Source organism: Balaenoptera musculus, chromosome 1 (genome assembly GCF_009873245.2).
Source record: "Balaenoptera musculus isolate JJ_BM4_2016_0621 chromosome 1, mBalMus1.pri.v3, whole genome shotgun sequence".
In the NCBI taxonomy this organism is placed as follows: domain Eukaryota; kingdom Metazoa; phylum Chordata; class Mammalia; order Artiodactyla; family Balaenopteridae; genus Balaenoptera; species Balaenoptera musculus.
Window position 1 is genome coordinate 143,059,847 of NC_045785.1, and position 24,233 is coordinate 143,084,079.

Consider the following 24,233-nt stretch of genomic DNA (forward strand, 5'->3'; position numbering starts at 1 on the left):
TTTCAGCAAACATCTATTGAATGCTGTGTGCCAGGTGTACTTGGTGCTTGGAATACAGAGATGAAGAAAGCAGAATCTCTGCCCGGGGCATGAGGGCCTATGATCGAGTTTGGTTTAGTTAGGGATCTGGTCACAGACATGAACAATTGTGATACAATGTGGTGACTGATAGAGGACAACACTAGGCTCTTTCCTGGCATGTGGGTGCTTGGGGATGAGGAAAGGCTTCCTGGAGAAGGTGACTTCTTCTGAGTCTTAAAGGAATCATGCAGGCAGAGGTAGAAGTGTAATGAGCAAAAGCAGGATGGTGGGAAAAGGCGGTGGGCAGGGAATTATAGGTCGGGGAACAGAGTGAAGGGTAGGTAGTGTAAGAGATGATTAGAAACTGGCTCCAAGTAGAATGGGAAGCAGGAGCTTACCTTCCCTTGTCTGGTGGTTCTTTCTGTGTATCTCATTTTAGATAAGATCTCCATGAGGAAAGGGAAGGAAATGTGTGTGTGTGTTTAGATCACAAAAACGTAGGCACATTAAACACTCCCTAGGCATTTTTTCCAAGTGGCATAAGCAAATCTGTAGTGTACATCGCAACACAGAACCTCTGTGTATTCTTCAGCCTAGATTCCTGGAAACACGTGATTTTTTTTTTTTTTTTTTTTGCCCGCGCTGTGTAGCTTGTGGCATCTTAGTTCCCCGACCAGGGATTGAACCCAGGCCCTCGGCAGTGAAACCGCGGAGTCCCAACCACTGGACAGCCAGGGAATTCCACACATGACTTTTAAATGACATCCCCCTCCAGCATTGAAAACGGGGATCACGGGAAATGCTCTGTCCATTTGGAAGTGTGAAAACCTAGGCAGTGGAAGTCTCTGGCATATTTTCCTCCTAGGTCGTAAAGGAAAATGTACTTTATTAACAGCAATATCTAGACGTCGTTTACATAGGATTTTTAGCTATTTAAATAGATGCGTGTTGCATTTTATCTCCTTTTCTGCTTTGAGAGGAGGGACGTTTAGCTTTTAAAAATATGGTTAAATCATAATTTGTAAAATGAGACTCAGTAGTAACAGATGACACTCCTATGCTGTCATAAATGCCTAGAACATCTTTGGGCAAATGCCGTTGGCTTTCTTCTGTGCAGGTGGAATGACATGGGAAATATCACTCACAACAAGTCAACTATCCTGGTGGAGCTCATCAGCAAAGAGGAGACTGCCCTCTTTCACACGGTAAGCAAAACGGACAGATGAAGGCAGGGTCCCACAGGCAGCTTGCTGTTTGTCTTCTCAACTTGTAATATCTTTTCCTCGCTCTCCACGTCATGAGAGAATAAATATTCTGTTGAACCCATAACTTTCCAATACTTGCCCAGTGCTGTCATCGCTCATTTCTGGAAGGTGGTGGGGACTTCATGCTCACAATGCTAGGGTTTCAAGCTGAGTTTTGACTCTAGGGTTTGGGTTCCTCCACCAGCCTTATTTGCGGTGGATCACATTGTCTGGCATGCCCTTGACTAGTCACCCCTGATTATATTGCATGGTAGTTTCTTTTACTGGCTGGTTTGGATTTTCTTTGCCATCATAGTCCAAGCCTGATCTGAAGCAAACTGGGTGATTGCCTTTCTGTTGAGTGCCTATTTGAGAGCCAAGGCACTCCCTGCACCTCCCTGCCTCCCATTTAATGATGCTTGGCGTTCGTGCCACGCTCTGCCTTGATTCATTTACTGATTTTTAAAGCACTTGGTTTAGCATTATGTAAAGACATGCCAGATCATCAGTGTTAACCCCAGTGTGTTGGGCATCAAGGATTCTTTAGCGGACAGTATTGTCTGCCATCCTTGGGTGGGCTTCATAGACATGACCGCCACTGAATTTCAGCACACTGGTTTCTGACTCAGGGGGTTATTTTGTGCTTGACGTGAAGGGAGGAAGGGACGTGTCCCCGCTCAGGGGAATCCTAGTGAAATGCATATATTTGGGTTGGCCAACAAGTTCCTTCGGGTTTGTATGGCCAAACCCGAACGAACTTTTTGGCCAGCCCGATACGATCAAACAGATGTTTATTTTTCCCCTGTTTCTTCTTCTCCAAGGATGATATCGAAAATGCCAAGTATATATCTCGATTGTTTGCTACACGGCACAAGTTTTACAAACAAAACAAAATCTGCACTGAGTAAGTAAACATTTCGTCCACCCTCTCCCTGGATCAGCTTAAATTCTTGTGCTTTAGGGATGGTGTAGATCGCTTTTTATACTGACTCTTTTTCCTCATTCCTTGTAGAAGCTAAAGGGGCAAGTTAAAGCCGGGTGGGAGGGAAAGGGCTTTAATGATGAAGACTGTCTTGTGTAGTCTCTATGCCTAGGGAGAAAATGATTTGCAAATTGACTGTGAATGCTTGACTTCCCGAACGGATTGGCCGACATCAGTGCCTTTCCAACCTCTGCCGTGAGTTTGGAGGAACCGAGCGGTTCCCAGTTTTCCGGGGCAGCCCTTCGCGTCAGATGTAGAGTGTGTTCAGAAGCAGGTAGCAGAGTGACGAGCCAACTTGAAAGAGAAGAAGCTGCTGTCATCCTCAGCCCTGTGTTGCTCACACAGTTGGCTAACGCTGCATGTGCCTCTGGGTCATGTCACCCGCCTGTAAATGAGAGGCCAGGGTAATTAGAGGAAGACTTGGAAGACGCTAATAGATGTCACAAATCCATGTGTGTGTTTTTCAATTTAATTTGGAAGTAAAGATGATAAAGGGAGTCTGATGAGGGAACTTAACTGTGACCTGACCTTGGATATAGCGTGCCGGGCTTACACTATCATAGCCTTTCCTTTGGTTGCCTTCAAAAGACGTTCCTCAGCAGAGTACATCAGCAGTTGGGGAGCCCAAGGTGCTTAATTGTGTTTCAAAGAACTTTGGGATGTAAATGCAGGAGAAGAACTGCTTTCCCACGTCCCCAGTGGACGCATGCAAGAGTGTGAAAATGCTGTCCTAGAGCAGTTCCTGCTTAAGAAGGTGCTGCTTTAGAACTGGAGCATCAGGTCCTGGCAGACTTTTTTCTCTACGTGATGGAGGCTCTTTCAAACCAGTCGTTGCCATTGGTCACTGTCAGAGTCTGAAAGTATATTTGATAGTACAGTCGGCCCTCTGTATCTGTGGGTTTCATATCCACGAATTCAACCAACCATGGATCAAAATATATTAAAAAAAATTCCAGAAAGTTCCAAAAAAGCAAAACTTGAATTCACTATGAACCGGCAGCTCTCTACATTGTGTTAGGTATTATAAGTAATCTAGAGATGATTTGAAGTATGTGGGAGGATGTGCATGGGTTATATGCAAATGTTATGCCAGATGATATAAAGCACTTGAGCATACATGGATTTTGGTATCCGAGGTGGGTCCTGGAACCAATCCTCCTTGGATACCAAGAGATGACTATATAGAATTAGGTCTGCCAGCAAAGTTTGCAAATGTAAATCAGAAGAGCACTAATTAGAGAGCAGCAATTTAAGCCACCATATCTGTTATGGGTACACACGTGCATACACGCGCATGCGCGCATAGACACACACACCATTCTTTTGAACAGATTCCCTATAGGTCACATCTTTGCAGATCTCTGCTGTTGCCTTTGATTTGTTGGGGTGTCTTTGACATTAACAAGAATTCTATAGTTGACTTCTGTAGGGTGAATTTAAAAACAAAACTATTTTGAGAAGTGTTGTCTTCACTGTAGTCTTCTGGTTTGATCATTTCTTAGCAAGTGGCTTTAACATAAAATGTTCTGAGTATTTGTATTTCTTTGGTGGCCTTTTCTTCTTACATGAGTGACCATCACATATTAGACTGAAAATTAAGGAAATTCTGTTTTCCTTTCTATTTCTGTAATAATCATTCCTTTCTCCTTCATAACCATGTATGGGAGGTTCCTAACCTCTTATCTGATGAAAACTGGGACTCTCTAAAAAGCATACCCCCTACCCCACATAGACAGTAAATTCTGTATATATTGATAGTTTCAGAGCCTCGGCATGGGCTGCATGAAGGCTTGGCATAGCCCTCTGGAGTTTTATGAAATCAGCATCATCTGAACAGCATTCTTCTCCAGAGGTCTCCACTCTCTAACCTCTAAAAGACTGTTGTTCATTTTTACTTCCCTTATAATTTGTCTTTAGAAGTAAGCCTCGTTCTTCTAATATTACTTTGTAAAACATATTATAAAAGTATCATATGTTCCAAACATTTTGAAAATAAAAAAAGAACAAAAAAGAAATCGAAATTGTTCTTAGCTTCAGCACCCAGAAATAGAAAATGTTTATGTTTTGCTGTAATTCTTAACTCATCTTTTCTCCTTTCCCCTCTTCACCCTCTCTTGTCTATCTGGCCTTCTTGTACATGGTAAATAATAATAACCATCCTCATTTTTATCAACTTTTCATGTAGACAATCAAATTCTCCACCCCCTATCAGACGCCAGCCCACCTGGAGCCGGTCCTCCCTGGTATGTATGAAATCTTCAGTTACCAAGTCCTCTGACTGTCGGGGTATGAGTATCCTTTTTTTGTTAACTTGAGGAGAGGGATGACTAGGGCATCATGACTAGGTCATGACCTCCTGACCAGGAGAGATACGGTGAGAACACAGAAGGGCATCAGTCTGCTATGCAGGTGTGATGCACACCCATTTTGTCCCTCTTGTGCCCGCCCATGTCCGTCACTTTTCTAAGTGTGACTCAGGGTTCACCCCCAGGAATTTTAGTCTGGGCCGATGAGACCATGTTCCTTGAGCACGCAACCTACTGTGTGTTTTTTTCCACTTGCTTTATCTATCTTTATCTATGTATCTTTATCCACTATTTCTGATTTTTGCATATAAACGTGTCTTCAGTTATAATCTCCACAAATTCTTTTATATTCACTGCCATAGACAGAGTTTAATAAACTAGTCAGAAAATGTCTACTTTAAATGAGCAAAAATTGAAGGAGTCTAGTTGATGGTCTTAGGTAGAGTATTCAGTGGGGAAGAAAATTAAAATTAATTAATTTCCTAATTTTAAGGCCAACAGAATTTGAGTTGATCCACTTTTCTACCTACCATTAGCCTTTCTTTAAAAACTGCTCTACTAATCATGTGAATAAGGAAACACAACTCATTTCAATGCATGTGTTCTGTCTTAGACTGTGTTTTATTTTGAGAATTACTTAAGGATAATATCATAGCAAGACGTGGGAGAGTTAGTTTCCTTTGAAATGTCTACTTGTTTTACGTCATAATTCTTTTATTTTAGATTATGATTTATTTTACACAAAATCAAAATAAACATGTGACCTTTAAATGTTTGTAAGTTGAACAGTTCCTTTGAGTTGATGGGAGAATAAAATTGAATTTTTCTTTATACACGATATATATCCTATAGCACATCTTTAACTTGTCTTTTAAAAGGAACTGTTTGAGGAATTTTTTTTTTTTTCTTCTGGAAAATGCATTGACATGAACTCTTAGAATTCTAGAATTTGGTCATCATATCACATAATATTGATAATTCCTGCGAACCCATGTGAGTATTATTAATCTCTGTGTTAATGCGCAACATGTCACAAGAGGTCTTTGCCTTGGAGATGTAGAGGGCTGCTTTGGGCTTCTCCCCTGAAGTACCAATAGATTTGTTCACAGCACTGGTTTCCTTATTCTTCTCCTTTGTTGATGTTATTTTCCTTTTCCCTTCCTTAGGGTCCACATGTCTTTACTAGTGAGATAAATGTTCACTTGTGTCCATGAAACACCAGGGGAAGCAAAGTGTTTTAGGGCTATCTTGTGATTTGATCTCATCCTAATTATCTAGAGAAGATACAGAGGCTTTCCTGTTTTGTTTGGGTGAAGATAATCTACAGGAAGCCAGATTCCTGGCTTCTCCCTTTCCTCTGCCCCTTAGGATTAAACCATTTCAGCAAGAGTTCCTTGGGATGAGTGAGAGTAAAACCAGAGAACATTGTTTCCTTTGGGCTTCCTGGCTGATAACAAGGGCTCCTGATTGTTGTTTTTCTCTTGCCCTTCTGGCTCCTGTATTGTGGCATCTAATTTGTTTTTGTGTTGGCAGATCTGGAGAGAAACAGAATAGTATATTGGAATATATAAAGAGACAGAATAAATAATCCTGAAATGGTATTTGGAGGGTTAGCTATTACTATTTCTCACTTGTATTGCTTACACACTTATGCCAGTTCATAAACAGTCACCTACTTATAGGATTTTTCTTTTTTTTTTTTAAATAAGAGCAAGAGAAGGCAGAGGTGAGCCAACTTTGCCTTGCTGTGGATTTCTGTTCCCTTGTATGAATCCCTCCCTACTGTTTTGTTTTGTTCTGTCTTGTTTTTTGAAACCTAAAAACTGGCTGTCCAATCATGGAAAAATTGAGTTGAATTAGGTATTACCAAAAAGAGGAAAAATATTTTTAAATTGCTACTCAAAAACCAGCCAAGAGAGATTTGGGAATATTTAGAAGAGCTGATACTCTGAACTACTTTCTTAGATTAATTTCAATTCTTTATTTCTTCTACCCTGATTCTCTTTAATTTTTGGATTTCTCGTCTTCATTACCTTCTTTATTTGCCCTTTTGATGCTTAAACATTATTTGTAGCAAAGGAAATAGTAGATGAGTTATTTGCCCAGCCTTGGACTCTGCGTAGTGTTCTTCTTCTGTTGAGGAATACTGAGAAAGTGTGACCCCTGCTGGCTTTGCGGGTTTTTTTTTTTTTTGACTTGATCTCAGCTTCTGTCCCAAAGCAGTAACATTTAAACTAATATCTATAAGATTAATTTTAAAATAATCAAATAGAAATATAAGAGATCATCCTGTTGGTGGTTTACAAGCTTAAACTTTATTTTTTAGTATCAAAACTCTTCCTTCAAACACATTTTTACCTGGAACCCTAATACGTGAATAAAATGGATAATGTTGGAGGGAGGAGACTGATTTGAGTGACAGGAAGCTGAGACCTACTGGGGTTAAATGACTTGCTCTAGACCGTATTAGCCATTAATCATATTTCCTTTCTCGGCTCCCCAGTGAGTGAAGCTCTCTAAGCATTTTGGTGTTTTCTCTAAAAGTTGTACCCTCCTCTGCAGCACGTAGTTATTCAGGTTGAGTCTAAATGTCCATCTTTAAGAGTCTTATGGCGAAGAGTCCTCACTGAAGGGCTAGATGGTTGAACTGGATCCTCTGCAATGGGAGGGTCAGTAAGTGGTCCTGGGAACTGCACGCTGATTGTTAGGGATCACATTTCAGATTTTATATAAATTTGCAAGTGGGCCCATCTTAACACTCCCGTGTCCCTATTTGAGGCTGATGTGGCACTGTGAACTAGGGCCATAGGTACAACTATGCTGATGGGTACGAACTTGTGGCTTCAGGAGGGACCCAATTTTGAATAGAAGGAAACAGGCGTCCCCCTTACTCTCATTATGTTTTAGGTGGAACATAATAAAATACATCTTGTGAGTTATTCCTTTAAAAAAAGCATTGGGAGGGCTTCCCTGGTGGCGCAGTGGTTGAGAATCTGCCTGCCAATGCAGGGGACACGGGTTTGAGCCCTGGTCTGGGAAGATCCCACATGCCGCGGAGCAACTGCGCCCGTGAGCCACAACTACTGAGCCTGTGCATCTGGAGCCTGTGCTCCGCAACAAGAGAGGCCGTGACAGTGAGAGGCCCGCGCACCACGATGAAGAGTGGCCCCCGCTCGCCGCAACTAGAGAAAGCCCTCGCACAGAAACAAAGACCCAACACAGCCAAAAATAAATAAATAAATTAATTAATTAACTAAGCACTTTTCATGCACTGTGGCCTTCCCTTTAAAAAAAAAAAAAAGGCATTGGGAGCTTTGCAGGTGTGTTAGAAAATGCGTTCTAAATAGGTGCCTTCATGCTGATTACAGCCTCTTTCTCACCTTGAACCAGCCTCCCCATTCCCCCCTTCTTGTTTCTCCAGTCCTAAGCTTGGTGATGAGATGGGGGTGCAGACGCTTAGGGAAGGGTTGGGTTGAGTGTGGAGGGCAGAGCGTCTGCAGCGTGCCTCCCTGCAGGCGGGGTGAGCGATGGGGACCATCGTGTGCTCGCGCTGGTGCTCGTGAGTGTTACGGCCGTTTGTGCCAAGGCCTCCCACCTGCGCTGTGTTCTCTGTTTCAGCCCCGGCAACAACCGTACATCTTGCCTCCCATGCATGTCCAGTGTGGCGAACACTACTCGGAAACACACACTTCTCAAGGTAACTGGCTTGCCGCTGTCCCTTCTTAAGACGCAAAGTTGAGAACTGGTGATCGGTACTGAGACTTTTTTTTTTGGGTGACCGTGATACTTTCATTTTAACTTTGTCTGAATGGCAGCAGGCAACAGCTTGGATTTGTGAAAGGCATAGAATATCATTTACCCCTGAGAGGAAAATTTCCCCAGAATTGACTGCAGAGGGACTTGGGGGAAGGCAGTGAGCAAGTTCCTTTCTCCTCCTCCTTCTTGTAAGTGGGGTAGAGAGGAGAGTGACAGCTAAGCCCCATAGAATACTCTTCACCCTCCTTGTCAGTGTCAGAGAGCTTGTAACAGTCAAGCAGGTTTTCAAGGTGACAGAGAACACAGGCATCCAGAATAATTGAAAGAAATACACACAAAATCTCAGCCCCTCATTGTAACTCTCCTTTCCCATCTCTCCCACTGGCCCCTTTCTCAGTGCACTTGTTTAACTCTTTTATTCCTCTTTTTCTCCCTAAACACTCCCATGCAAAGTGTGTAAAAAAAACCCATTCCAATAATAATTATTCTGAGAATGAGCATTTATAGAGCAATTCCTCTCCTTAAGCACTTGTTCAGAGCACTTGCACTGTATTGTCTCATTTAATCCTCAAAATAAACCTAGGAGATACGTACTGTTATTATTTCCATTTGACAGATACAGAAACTGGGGTACAGAAAGGGTACTGGGGAGCTTGGATACGAAAATTGGTGTCTTGACTCTTGAGCCAGGCTCTGTAATCATTACACTAACTGTATCTCAAAAAAGGAATGGGATTAAACATTGGATGTTGACAGTATGGTAAATGGATAATTTGTTTCTGGGTTATCATTTGCTAGCTGTTTTGAATCTTTCTGCACTGTCTAAATGTGAGCATGGAGACTAAGATAATCAAGATGATGTAATTTAATAAAACACTACTTTTTATAAGCAGACTAGCAAAGTTACCCTGCTTCTATGGGAGGGCACCAAACCCCATTAAGGTGGATAAAGGCAACATGTTCTCCTAGTTTTTCTTGCCTATATCAATCTCATCTGGTCTATGTTCCCACCCCTCCTCTTCAGGCAGCCAAGTGTTTTCAGTCACCTTTTCTGTTTTTTAATCTTTTCTGCCTTTGCTTTCTTCTACTCTGCTCATGCTTGAATCTATAGTGTAAAAAATGAATATACTTTGCCCACAGAAAAGTGTGTTGGCAAGAGGTTGCCTGCCTAGGGGTGTCTGTGTATGTGTGTGTTAAAGGAACACTGGACACCCAGAACGGGCCTTACTTTAGAAATCTGCTTTTTATCTCTTTAGGTACCTCTTTAAAGTATTATGAATTTTAATGTGAACCTGACCTCAGTGATGAAACCAACTCTAGAGGAGGGTTTTAGACAGTGGCTAGAAAAACCTCCTGATTCTTATTTTGCCCTCCGTTGGCTGCTGATCAGAATGAAGGAGCCACGCATGCTGACACCCTGACTGTGTTATTTGCCTTGTGCCTTGACGGACGCTCAACAGTCCCTCGGATACAGGGAGTTTTCCCATTGCAGTCAGGAAGGTCAGCTCCCAGTACCCAATAACTTCAAATCTATTGCCCTATTAAAGTTCTTGACTTCCTGGCCCAAACATCCAGTTCTGTCGCTGAGCCCTGAACAAGAGGACGGGTCTCCCAATGTTAGGGCCATTGTCGGTGCCTGATTTAAAAGCTCATGGCCAAATCGAGAACTTAACCCAGGTGATAACGCTTCCGTATGTGCATAGCTTTCTTGGTTTAGATTCACTTTTCCTCTTTAGTGTGCTTTAAAATGTTCCTTCCATATGTTGGCATCTTGCCCAAGAAATTACCAGTATTTCCATGGAATATGCGGGTGGAGACCGTGGGATTTCCCTTTTTACGACTTCTGTAAGTGTGAGGATGAACTTGATTGAAGCAGGGCGGTGTGGACGTTCATGTGTCTCTGTGTGACTCCTTGCAGACAGCATCTTCCATGGGAATGAAGAAGCCTTGTATTGCAACTCGCACAACAGCCTGGACTTAAGTTATATAAACGGCACCGTCACCAATGGCAGTGTGTGTAGCATTCACAGCGTCAACTCCCTCAGTTGCTCCCAAAGCTTCATCCAGGCTTCTCCCGTGTCCTCCAACCTCAGCATCCCTGGGAGTGACATCATGCGGGCTGACTACATCCCGAGCCACCGGCACAGCGCCATCATCGTGCCATCCTACCGGCCGACCCCCGATTATGAGACGGTCATGCGGCAGATGAAGAGGGGGGTCGTGCACACGGACAGCCAGAGCCAGTCCCTGCGAAACCTCAATATCATCAACACCCACGCCTACAACCAGCCAGAGGATCTGGTGTACAGCCAGCCCGAGATGCGGGAGAGGCACCCCTACACTGTCCCTTATGGGCCCCAGGGGGGCTACGGTAACAAACTGGTCAGTCCATCGGACCAGATCAACCCAAAGAATACCACGGTGCCAAGCAAGCCCGGGGCAAGCGCCATCTCACACACGGTGAGCACCCCGGAGTTGGCCAACATGCAGCTGCAGGGCACCTATAACTACAACACGGCCCACATGCTGAAAAACTATCTCTTCCGGCCACCACCCCCCTACCCACGGCCCCGCCCCGCCACCAGCACCCCGGACCTCGCCAGCCACCGCCACAAGTACGTCAGCGGCAGTAGCCCCGACTTGGTGACTCGCAAAGTGCAGCTGTCCGTGAAGACCTTCCAGGAGGACAGCTCCCCGGTGGTGCATCAGTCTCTCCAGGAGGTGAGCGAGCCCCTCACGGCCACCAAGCACCACGGCGCGGTGCACAAGCGCCACAGCCTGGAGGTGATGAGCAGCATGGTGCGGGGCATGGAAGCCATGACCTTGAAGTCGCTCAACATCCCCATGGCCCGCCGCAACACCCTGCGAGAGCCGGGGCCGCCCGAGGAGGTGCCGGGGAGCCACGAGGTGCCCCAGCTTCCCGAGTATCACCACAAGAAGACTTTCTCAGATGCCACGATGCTGATCCACAGCAGCGAGAGCGAGGAGGAGGAGGAGGAAGCTCCAGAACCGGTGCCCCAGATCCCCGCGCTCCGGGAGGAGATGGAGTACAGCGCCCAGCTACAGGCCGCCTTAGCCCGGATTCCAAACAAGCCCCCGCCCGAGTACCCCGGACCCAGGAAGAGTGTGAGCAACGGGGCGCTGGGGCAAGACCAGGTGTGCCTTCCTCCCGCCATCGCCAGGGCCAGGGTCCTGAGGCAGGGGCCAGCCAAGGCCATCAGTGTCTCCCGGGCTGACCAGACGGCCATCAACGGGTCCTCTCTTGGTCCATCCATCTCAGAGCCCGACCTGACAAGTGTGAAGGAGCGGGTCAAGAAAGAGCCTGTGAAGGAGAGACCCGTGTCTGAAATGTTCTCCCTGGAGGACAGCATTATAGAAAGAGAGATGATGATCCGGGTAAGTGGCTTCCTCTCCCAGGGCATCTTTCGAGGGACAGTTAAACGGGCTGATTTCCACCCTCGCCCGCAGCCCCCTCTGCTCCTTTTCCATGATTTAGACATACATCCTCTGGGCACTGAAGAAAGCGCAAGGCTTATTCAGGGAATGTGGTAGGGATTTAAAACTCACTTGGCATATGAACAGGTAGTGTTTCATTTCACAAAACTTTGTTTTTCACATAAACCTTCCATTCTCATTCATGGCTTCTCATAGGTGTGCTTGGTGCAAAGTGCTGTGATAGAGTCAGGATCTTACAGGTTGGTGGTGTTGAGATTGGTGTCTGGGCCAGCATTTGCTGTTTATTCAGGGTCAGACTTCCCATTGCATGAGCTGCCAGGAGCTCACCTTCCTCCATCTCCTGGTACTTTGGTTTTTCCAGGGGAAAGCCTTTCCCCCCCCCCACCCCCAATTAGATATTAAAAGAGCAACATCCCTTCAGAGCACAGCTTTCTGTGTAGATCTAGATGTCAGGATCGTTCATCAATATTGTCCATGATGTATCCAGCTTTATTTTCAAATCTTCTTTCGAGAGATGTTTAACACAAATCCAAGAAAATTACAATGAACCCAGAAGGTTACCGTTGAGCTTCCATTAGACATTCTTATTCTATCGAGAATTCACACATGCATATTTATACACACACCACACTTGTCCTGGAAGTATTCACTCCGTTAAAAAATTAAAAAATCCTCTCATTATAACCATTCAAACCTAGATTGACTTCTCCTCTGCATGTACCACAGCTGAACTGTAAGGTAGCCAGGGCTTATTTTAGGAACTCCAGAGCAGTTGTAACTTAAAATGGGCTTTGATGGAGTTCATTAGACTTTCTTCATTTATAAGTCTCCCAGTTCTCCAGAGGGAATCAACCTGTAAAGAAGAGTAAAGAGCCAAAGTTTTAAGGAAGCCAAGTCCCTCGGTTTAGGAGTCTAGTTCATAGCAACATTCCTACTTTAGACAAACCTTAAGAACATTCTTAGCCTCACGGTTTTGGCCATCCGTGGAGTATTGCTAAGAATTTGGTACCGGCGTAACTTTTTCCACCTAGAGGGAAATTGTGAAAGTTGTGCTGTGCCTGTGGGAAATAAGACCGCTGGGCTGAGATGTGAGGCTAGGTGCCTTGTGGGGGAGCTTTTTCCGGGGGATGGAATGAGATGCTGGAATGAGATGCGGGGCTGGGTGCCTGGGGGGAGAGCTTTCTGAGTTTGGGAAAAGTAATCACTGGTAGAAAGGGATTTTCAGCACTTCTTGGCCTCACTCCCCTTTAACACAACTCGGTATCAAGAACCCATCAGTCTAAGTGTTCAGCTGCTGCCTGCATGGTCCCCTAGCCTCACTTAGGTCGTATTCATTCTCTTCTCTTGTTACCTGTATTAAACAAAAGCCTGTAGCCAAATTCATGGCACTGGTTCCCTACATAGTGCTTCAGGCGTTATCACAAAGGAGCAAGGGCCTTTTCCACTGTTTCCACGTGTCCTCCCATCCCATCCATTGGGTAAGAGCGAATAGCCAATTTTACCCCTTAACTAGTTCAGGAACATCATTACCCCAGCCCTATGTCATTTTCCCTGATTTTTTTTTTTTTTAATGTGTACCTTCTTCTTCTTTCTCTTTTTTTAATTTTAAAAAATGTTTATTTCTTGGCTATGCCTCGTAGCATGTGGGATCTTAGTTCCTCGACCAGCCGCTAAGATCCTGGTCCCATGCATTGGAAGCACGGAGTCTTAACCACTGGACCGCCAGGGAAGCCCCTTCCCTGATTTTTTCCCAAATCCTACACACTTGTGATCTCAAGGGCTGCCGCCCTTGGCTGGTGTCCCAACCTCAGAGTAGGACTTGGAGGGTCTTCAGTGAGCCAGGCAAGATGGTGACCACGCCACTGGCACTGATGCTTGGGGTGGGTCTCTATTGTCTTTATGAAGAAACTCACCCCAATGACCTCCCCGCATCTCAGATGGCTGTCTATTCCCTGCCCCCCACCATGGGTAGCTTTTGCCTGGCTTGTTAGGCATAGCTAAGAAGAGAAGGCTGTCAGGGCCTCCCTAGGATAAGAAAATGAGAAAATGTAACCAAATAGGAGCTGGAGGGAGACAGCTATGGTGAGAATTTGCCCTGCAGGCAACTCCCTCCCTCCAATTCTGGAGCTGCGGGTCCATTTGATGGATAGTTCAGGTCTGTTGTCTTGATAGCTTCTCCTGGCTCCTCCTGCTGCCTGGAAGGCATTTCACTGTCTGTAGTCACCTAACCCAAAATCAGGTACTGGGAATAGAAAAGGCCAAATCAGATCTTTGAATTAATTATTTTTGATCTCTGGTAATAAGCTGATAGGATAAGTGAGGAGGAGCTAAGAGAAACAGGTTATCACTGGGGTTTCAGTTTTCATTAGGTAAGTAGTAATCCTTTCCCAAGAAAGACAAATAGGTTTCTTTTGGCTTTGGGCCCAGTTGGGGTTACCTTATGGTGCAGGTGGGAAGGAAGCAGAAGGGCTGTCGGGAGGACCTTAGGACCATTTACAAAAAAAAATTCTGCTCTCTTAAAACTTTGCTCAACTAAAAGAGATAATGGGGGGAAGAGTCACAAAAACAAACTAATAAGCAAGTAAACTAACACCTCCACACACACACACACACACACACACACACACACACACACACACACACACACACACCACCACCACCACCACCACCACCACCACCACCACCACCACCACCACCACCACCACCACCACCACCACCACCACCACCACATTTAAATCCAAAAATTTCAAAATCTGTCTGGGGTTGAGAAACCAGGGCCATTCTTAAGAATATTATACCTTTGGGACCTTTCTCACTTTCTCACAGTTAACCTTCCTCTGAGATGCTCCTTTGGTTTGTCTCATGGGTCAGCCCTGTCACTGGACCAAGCATGTTATTGACAGAATCACTCATAAAGGCCAGGGCTCCATTCTTTTTTTTTTAACTTTATTGAAGTATAGTTGCTTTACAATGTTGTGCTTAATTTCTGCTGTACAGCAAAGTGACTCGGATATATTTATATACATATATATTCTTTTTCATATTCTTTTCCATTATGGTTTATCCCAGGATATTGAGTATAGTTCCCAAGGCTCCATTCTGACTGTAGGTGGCATTGAGGGGATGCATGTAGGGGTGTAATGCCATCCCCTATACCCACAATTAGAATAATCTGTACTGTGGCTCCATCAAGATACTTCTCTGGGGAGTAAATTTCTAAATGACAGACTAAGAAAAAAAATACCTAAAGGTTTGAAAAAAGAAAACAGGAATAAGGTGACTCCTTCATCTGTGGCAACCAAAGGAACCTGCAAATTGGTTTCACTTTCGTGTGGATCAAAATCATAAACTCTGTAAAACTCGTCTGTTTCTATGCTTTATGAAGTCTCTCTGTTCTTTTGTCTTCTAAGACAAAATTATTTGGTGGAAAATGCTCCCATTGTCTTGCCTGAAATGAGTAAATGGAGGTTTGTTGGTACCTCAATCAGTTTAGAGGGCGTGAGGAAGCACAGCCATAGACCAAGTAACAGGAGCCCTGACTGATCCAGTTTCAGAGTGTCTGTGCAGCTGAGGATAGAGAGGAGTTGAAAAGCCACAAACAAGGGCCAGGTGTTAACAACCAAACCTTCCCCTAAGTGCTCTGCTCGGCCCCTAGATCCATATTCTCCCATGGCTTAGTCACATCCAGTGGTTCTTCACCATGGTCGCTGGGAGCCATGGTGTCCATTCCTGTGGGTCTTCCGGATGAAGCATGAAGGGTGCTGCTGGGTAGGTCATCTCCGGTGGCCCCAGGCTGTGGTATTAGTGACTTTGCTAAACCACAGCAGCTCTCATTCTGGGGATGATATCCCGGGGACCAGAGAGAGTCAATACAGGAGTAACACCCTCAGTCTTAGCCCCTCTGAATGGAAACTTGGGAAGGTTTTTGTCTATTTATGCATGTATCCAACCTCTTAAGAATGCAACCAACAGTTTTTATAAGGTTTTTACTGTTTAATCTGTATAAAAGGTCCATCATTGTGATTAAGTTTGATTATTCATGAATCTCTGTGTCTCTTTTCCTTGTCCTGTCTTCCTTCAGCCCTTATCTTCCTAAAGTGTCTCGTGTACGCTGTTTTCTTGTGAGCCCCGTGGCAGGGTGTATTTGTATGGAGTCTTTGCTCTTGTTTGTTTGTTTGTTCGTTCATTCCTCTATTTTAAATAAAAGCTCAGGAGGCCTGGAGGAGCCAGGTTCCTCTGGCACAGTGGGAATAATGGGAAGACTGTGCTTGAATTTGCCCTGCTAATGGTGATTGTCTGCATTCCTTGGCTGGGGAGTTACAGATTTGGAGAGATTAAAACACATTCCAGCATTCTCCTGGTATTACAAACAATGAGAACATGCCTTTTCTTGCCGCAAGAATCTAGAGAAGCAGAAGATGGCAGGCCTGGAGGCACAGAAGAGGCCACTGATGTTGGCAGCCTTGAACGGACTCTCGGTTGCTCGGGGCTCGGGGCGGGAAGAAAGTCGCGTTGATGCCACCCGAGTTCCCATGGACGAGAGGGTAAGCGCTGGGCTTGTCAAACATGTGACTCATTCTCTGTGGTCTTAGGATTCCAACGCTCTCTCCTCGCCCAGACATGCCAGCATGAAGGCGTGTTTGACGAATTCATTCTTCAATTTGAAGCTTAGCAAGACCTGGTCTGTGCTGTATTAAATTGATCCTTTTCAACATCTCATGTTTCTTTGTCAGGTTGGTGCCATGACGACCCCTAAAGACACCAGCTCCTACCTAGCTGTGTGGCCTTGGTCAAGTCATTCAATTTCTCTGGGCCTGTGTCTTTATTTTTTTTGCAAAATGAAGACGTTAAGCAGTTGCTGTAGCTCTCAATTTCTGTGATTTTTGTGAACAAATACCCTTTATTAGGGAGTGATTCTTTTACCCACGCATTTATAGAATCCTTTAATACGCTGGCCCCTTGTTTGGCTATAACATATGGCTGATTTATAATTGTTAGGGTAATGCATTGTGGGAACTTTGGTTTTGAAAAGTAACCAGAAGTTGCGTGGTAGTGTTTCAGAGGTGAAGAAGCATGTTCTTTTAGTTCCTGAAATTGCCGTCAGGTTAAGAAACAGGTCATGTAAATGTAATAGAGTGCATTACAATAAGATTAGGGTTTTAGGTTTTTGCCAGCATGTATGAAGTATTAGCATGCTCTTAGAGCCAGAAGGGTCTTTAGAGGGATCATTTAATCTAATTAATACCATATTTTGTTATTAGTAGCTTGACCGTGGGAAAAATAAAAGATGGAGCGTCTAATCCTCACAACTAGAGGACTGTGGACCAGTATCATCTTAAAATTTAGCTAAGAACAGCTGTGTAAGTGGAGGGAAGGACATTTGGGTAATTAAGATTAAGAATCTCCTTATCACTAGAACTTTAAACAGAGGTGATAATAACAAAAATACTAATTTTGAATTTCAGCTCTTGCCTGGTCTGGCAGATTTGTTCTGTTTAAGGTATGAGTGAGAAGGAAATTGGTTATTGGAAAAGAGACACTAGCAGTATGGTCAGTAATGAGACCAAATAATCAAACATTAGTTTGTCCATCTTGAAACTACTTATTAACACCGTCACTGTACATATTTTAAGAAATCTGGTGGTTTGGTTGGAGTGTTTGGTTAAGATAATTCAGAGAGCTGGAGATCAATTTCTGTTGCAGTTCAGAACCCTGAAGAAGAAGCTCGAAGAGGGAATGGTGTTCACAGAATATGAGCAGATTCCAAAGAAAAAGGCAAATGGCGTTTTCAGCACAGCGGCTCTGCCAGAGAATGCTGAGCGCAGCCGTATCCGCGAGGTTGTCCCGTATGAGGAGAACCGCGTAGAGCTCATACCGACCAAAGAAAATAACACAGGCTACATCAACGCCTCCCACATCAAGGTAAGAAGTGGGGGGTGGAGAGGGGCGTGTTGGGAAGGCTGGTTGAAGATTGCTGGGTTAATGGCAAAAGGGCAGGGAGGAGAAAACATACGGGCTGCCACTGTGCATCTTGGCTTGTCCCCAAACCGCAAGGGAGTGTTTTTGAACTCCTGTGCTTTTCTTAGTCAACTGGAAGGCCATGCCTATCACTGCACAGAGAGAAGGAAGCCCAGCGGCCTCAGGGAAAAAAAACCTCAGGTCAGCTATTTCTGAAGCTTGCTCATTACAGAGGATTTAACTTTTTCTTCTCTCTGTGCGTTGTAACTCTCCCGAAAACTCACAGGTAAAGCTGAGGATTAGCCCTTTCAGTTTGTCATTTGCAGGTGATGGAGAATTTGGAAATCACAGGCATTATATTTCTGTCACTGGAGTTATGATGTTCAAGACAACAGAAACTTACTGTTTCTCCCTTGTAATACTACTGGTTAGGCATTTTAGAGCTGAAGTCCCAGAGCTGAAGTCCCAAATTTGCATGATATTTAGAAGAGTGGGCTAATTTAAACATAAGCCGTAACGGTGTGGTTGATAATGAATCTTGCAAAATGTGCCACATTATTCAATGCATTTGGGTCATTAAATTTTTGTTACTATTTCAAGTACTCCAGATCTTCATATCTCAGTATTTCATAGACTTTAAAATTGGTCAGCTTAGCTTTACTTCAGTTAGAATTTAGAGTTATGGATACACGTGTGCATGCAGTGAAGTGTTTCCTAAATAGCTTACCTTCCTCAGGGCTCCTAATGACAGAACATATTTGTTTAGAATGTCACCATTTGCTCTGACCTCTGAAGTAGGGGAATTATCTGTGTACTAATGTGAATTGTATTAGTATAATTGTTACAGTTGTTACAGGATGCTTTTCAACAATACAAGGTTCAGATTCGTAGTCTGCTGTGATCAATAACCCTAGAAAACCTGTATCTGGCATTATTTCCTTTCTTCATTGGACTTTTCAACTGTAGCCAAATTATAGGTAGGCTCCTTTGAGCCTTTAAAATACAGCCAGATGTCTGGCCCATGTATCAGTTCTAACGGTTTTGATACAGAATATGGGAAGTGTACCATGGTTGGGTGTAGTGTTTTTGTTCACCGAGCATAGATAAGCACGTATATTTTTGAAGTGTCAGAAAGTCCTGTCCAAAGAAATAGGATGGCGTAACTCTCATGGATCATATTGTGTAATCTACTCTTAGTTTTCAGAGCGAGAACTCTCAAAACAATGAAACAGTAAAAACTGAGCCCCAGGAAACTCCGAAGGAAACTGACGGTGGTGAATTTCACGGGCTTAGTTTAGATAAGGAAAACAATGACCAAAATAATGCATGCAAAGATGCAGATCACACAGCTGCATCTTGCTAGACTGTCTGAGAAAAGCTTCCACAGCTGTAATATTACTATGTTCTTCTTTTGGCCAGATCGCCTCCCCCATTTTCCATCTGCTCTCTGGAAAAAGCTGTCAGTCTGCATGCGCTGTGACCAGTGGGTGGTGGTAACATCTCTTCCACCCCTTCCTCCATATTCTCTGAGGCCCACATTTCATCTTGTGGATCCGGGTTAGACATGGGTGTGTTTAATAGACCCAGAGAGCTTGCAAGAACTTGTCCTTGTGTTTTTGGAATAGAGTTGTATGTCTTGCCAATGTTTTCTCCCTGGGTTCCAAGCAGCCGTTAACACAGAACAGAGATTTATTTGCTCCAGACGTGGAATCACATCTGTGAAATCTACCTCAGTAGCTTTGGTGGTTGTGTTTTTAATGCAGTTTTTAATACCCTCCTGTCAATACTTGGGAATATGCTGAAAGGCCCCAGGCAGCAGCATACTCTGGAAGTATTTATGGCTCCTATATGTTGGGTGCCAGAGAGGCTAATGTTTAAAATCACAATTCCACAGATAAGCCAAACTCCCAGCCAGCCAGCCAGCAAATGTATGAGTGTTATCTCCCACCAGTACTCGGAAAATGGATTTTGCTTGCCAGCTTTGACCTAAACATGCCTTGTGTAACGAGACAGTAACTGACATTGTTTTTGTTTGAATCAAGTTAGTATATAGCTTCATAAAATAAATGAGAGAAAAAGTTTCAAAAAGTGATCACTGCATTGCCCCTAGCACCATCTTGAGATCCCCACTGGTGAACGTGTAAGGGAGCCTGACTTGGCAGTATCAAGGCACAGGAATGGAGGCAAACCCAGAAAGAATCCCTCCAAAGGCCACCATTTCACCCTGATACCATGAGCTTCCACACTTGAGGCATGACTTTTTATTGATGCGTCTCTGCTCCTAATATTTACAGCTGCAGAATTATCCTCCCAAGATCACCCTGAGCTGTGTGGGGTAATGATTTTATTATCCAAAATCATCTCATGACTCCGAAGTTCAGTTGGATGCTGTGGTATTGTACGAGGGGAAGGTGATGATGAAATATCATGTGCTGTTGGCTTAAGTACATTCATGATACTTCTACTGTATGTGGTAAAGAGTAGCGGGTACAACAGAGGTTTAGGACACACTTCATACCAGGGCAGTGGTAGAAAGACATTGCTCCCAAAGGCGTGTTATTCCATGGTAGACTTTTCTATTATTTAAAAGGATACCATGGAGTACTGTTTCTCAGACTGTGGACCACAATATGGTAGTGGTATATGAAATCAGTTTAGTAGTCGGGAGCAGTTTGGGGTTTTTTTGTTTTGTTTTCTTTTGTTTTTTAATGGAATAGACTAGAAAAAGGAGAAAAGAATGGCAGTTATCAGTACATTGCACATTGGAAACATAACTATTATTTCTGTAACAAGTCGTTAGGTTATATACATATATTCATGTAATATTGTATATGTGGGTATATATATGTATATATATGTTTTTAATATGCACTGGTTTGTGCATAATTACTGTGGGTTGTAGACCAAAATTGATGAGGTATATTTTAATAAGCTTGAGTGGCAAAAAGTATTTTCATGTGAGCATGTGTCACCAGCCATCCGTGGTGTCAGGGCTTTTGATGATAGCACTAACACATTTGGCCTAAAAATATTATTCAGGGTTTTCAGGTGGCTACAAAAGGACCCGTGGTCAGCATGTAATTCTGTCCTGGATTTGGGGTTTATTCACTAATGCTTGCCTTGGTTTCCAGGTGGTGGTTGGTGGGGCAGAATGGCACTACATCGCCACTCAGGGGCCTCTGCCACACACATGCCATGACTTCTGGCAGATGGTGTGGGAGCAGGGAGCGAATGTGATCGCCATGGTCACCGCAGAGGAGGTAAGGGGGAATGGCCCTACGGCCATCTGTCCCGGCGGGGGTGGGGGCAGAAGACGGGCTTTGTGTCGATGACTTTGCTGCCTCATCCTCCTTCCGGCAGCACCATTTCTCTGCAAATCCTTTTCTCTCTGACGTGCATCTCTTTTCTCTCCTTACTTCCATATAGGTTTGTTTTGTTTTCCAAAGATAATTTATTGTTATGTCCCGTTTTTATCCAGCTCTTAACTCTTTTCCTTGGATCACCATGAACTAAAATTAAACAAACAAACAAACAAAAAAGAACCAAACTTCAGTTCAGCCAGCTCACTTGTGTGTGCCAAACAAAGCAATGATCTTTCCACTGGAGTTTGAGAACTTTGGGGCTGCTCTGGGTAAATCGGCATATATTCCCAAGCCCGGGCGTGGCCAGCTCACATGCTCTCCCGCTTATCAGCTGAAAAGAGACCAGAGCTGTTGTTCCTGTGGAGGCCTCTTTCTTTGGGGAGAGAAAAAAAAAATCTTTTTCTTCCTTTGCCAAGTCAAACATAGTTTTTCCCTTGTAACTAGAGAAGTCTACGTGGTGTTCCAAAAACTGGCATATACCCCCATTCCGTCTAGCAGTTCGCTTGGAGCTTGCTGTCTTTGGGGGAAGATATTTTGGGTTTCTTCTCTTGTCATAGTCTCGATTTTTTTAAAATTTTATTTTAACCACTTCCTTTTGTTCCTTTCATTAAATTTCAACTTATGTTTTGAAGTCATTTAAGGAAAAAGAGTTTTTTGTTTGTTTGTTTGTTTTTTACCATATGTATGGTATTGCATATCCCTTTCCTAACAACTTTAAAAGGATGGGGAACAGAAAGAACTGAAAACAAAAAAAAGTCATGTTCCCTTCATTAACTCTTCTGAGCAGATGCTTTCCAGAACAGCCCATTAGAAGGTAGTGATGAAAGACTTTGGGCTCTTTCAGGCCAGTTGTACTTCTCTAGGCTGACCTTCTGTCCCACCTTCCCACAAAGAGTAAATGTTCCTGAAAATCTCTAGTTTTATCACTTTATCGAATTACATCCTTGCAAGGGATTCATTCAACTTAAAACAGTGTGTACTTACCATCTGTGCTGACCCCAGGGTAGACACAACAGACATGATCCTTGTCCCCAGGGAGCTTACATCCCAGTGGGATTTACAGTAAAAAGTGAACATAGTCAGCTCGGATAGTGGTAAGTGCCATGGAAAAAAATGAAACCAGTAATGGAATGGAGGGTGGCCGTGGGGCTACTTTAGACTAGACTGCAGCCCAGGGCCCTCTGAGGAGGTTGCATTTGAGCTGAAACCTGAGTGACAAGAAGGGACCAGTTTTAGGAACAAAATCCAGTGATCTGTGAGGCAGCCAGAGACTTACAGTCTTTTGAAATCTGTAATTGATGTAGGTGCTCAGCAGTTATATAAATTAAAGGCCTCAGACAAACCTGCTTTCACAGGATGGTTAAATAAAAGAGGCAGGTGTGCTTCAAATTTAAGAAGACTCAATTCAACCAGAAGAATCAGGGCAAGATTACTTGTGTCACCCAGAGATGTATTGCTTTGTGAGCAGGCCAGCCTTCACTTGCCATTCATTCCCCCAGCTCCGTACGCTGGGCATTTCTCCTCTCGCTCCACCCACTTCTGCTGGGTCCCCTTCTAAGCTGCCATCTCATCCACCCCCGCTCCCACTCCTATGATATCAAAACTGTGCAAAACTTTAAAATAGACCCCATTTTGTAAATGGTTGAGAATGCATACCCCCAGAAAAGATGATAAAATTAAGGGAGAGAGAAGAGGGGTAAAGCCAGTTTTCCTCTGCTTCAGTTGTCAATGGAACTAAAACAAATGGGTCAGGCTGAAAAAAAACATGAGATTGACACTAGATGATAAAGACAGCGTCAGTGGCTGGTGGGGTGTAACAGAGAGAGCCCAGGGCCGAGCATCCGACATGAGAAGCATGACCTAGAACGATTACTGGGATCTGTCACTCCTCTGCTTAAAGTCACTTCATCACCTTTGGATGGCTTCCCACTGACCATGGGGTGAAATCCAAACTCCCTACCGTGGACCAGGAGGCCTTCTAACCTCCTCTCTGCCATCCACACTGAAGGCCTTTCTGTTTCTTGAACACACCTAGCTTGTTCCCGCCTCTGGTCTTCACCCTGGCTCTTCTCTCTAACATTCAACTGCAGTCCCGTTGTGAATCTTTAAATTTTTCCATTGCTATAACTGCGTGGTAAATCTTATTGTTGGTGTTAGCTAAGATGTATGGGTATCTACTCTGGGATAGACACTGCATGATGCTACTGAGTCAGTGACTTAGAAGCCATTCAAGTTTTCCACTGTCCTTAAGATTTTAAGATTAAAAGGATAAGAGCTTCCCCTGACTCATGTCCAATTTTGCTTCTGTGTCTGATTCAGGAAGGCGGACGAACCAAGAGCCACCGATACTGGCCCAAACTGGGTTCCAAGCACAGCTCAGCCACCTATGGCAAGTTCAAGGTCACCACAAAGTTCCGAACAGATTCCGGTTGCTATGCAACCACAGGCTTGAAGGTCAAGCACCTTTTGTCCGGGCAGGAAAGGACAGTGTGGCATTTGCAATATACTGATTGGCCAGATCACGGCTGCCCAGAGGATGTCCAAGGATTTTTGTGTAAGTCTTTTCTTCCCTGTCGGGGTTTTACCAACAGTAATAATGGTCTTATCAGTTGGAGGTGAAATGGAAAGAGAGTCTACTTTCTCTTAAGTGGCAAAAGTATTACAACATTCAGCATATAATACTTCAGTGGTATGTGTAGAACAAAGAAGACTAATACATGGCATTTATCATATTCTCTTTACCATTTACGCAGATGAGCTAATATGGTAAACTAATCGGTTCTACCTTGATTTAGACCTTTAGTATTCTGATACATGTCACGTGTCTGAACCTTGAAAACATTATGCTAAATAAAATAAGCCAGACACAAAAGGACAAATGTTGTGTGATTCCACTTACATGAGTTATCCAAAATAGGCAACTTCATAGAGATAGAAAGTATAATAGAGGTTACCAGGGGCAAGGGGGAAGGGGAATAGGAAGATACTGTTTGATGGATAGAAAGTTTCTGTTTGGGACTATGAAAAATTTCTAGAAGTGGATAGTGGTGATGCTTGCACAACACTGTGAATATACTTAATGCCACTGTACACTTAATGTAATGTACACTAAAATTATTAAAATGGTAAATTTTATGTATATTTTACC

The 24,233-nt window shown here is 43.8% G+C and overlaps 1 protein-coding gene across 5 annotated transcripts in view; it reads left to right on the forward strand.

Moving 5' to 3' along the window:
• The window catches only part of PTPN14 (protein tyrosine phosphatase non-receptor type 14), a 171,772-nt gene that overhangs the window by 131,087 nt on the left and 16,452 nt on the right, over positions 1-24,233 (forward strand). For all 5 annotated transcript variants that reach the window (XM_036860037.1, XM_036860030.1, XM_036860056.1 and 2 more), the window contains 9 exons: positions 1,139-1,226; positions 2,087-2,169; positions 4,433-4,490; positions 8,172-8,250; positions 10,228-11,705; positions 16,166-16,309; positions 17,469-17,687; positions 20,855-20,983; positions 23,405-23,639. In XM_036860037.1, coding sequence (XP_036715932.1) covers positions 1,139-1,226; positions 2,087-2,169; positions 4,433-4,490; positions 8,172-8,250; positions 10,228-11,705; positions 16,166-16,309; positions 17,469-17,687; positions 20,855-20,983; positions 23,405-23,639 — 2,513 coding nt within the window. The remainder of the gene's footprint in view (positions 1-1,138; positions 1,227-2,086; positions 2,170-4,432; positions 4,491-8,171; positions 8,251-10,227; positions 11,706-16,165; positions 16,310-17,468; positions 17,688-20,854; positions 20,984-23,404; positions 23,640-24,233) is intronic.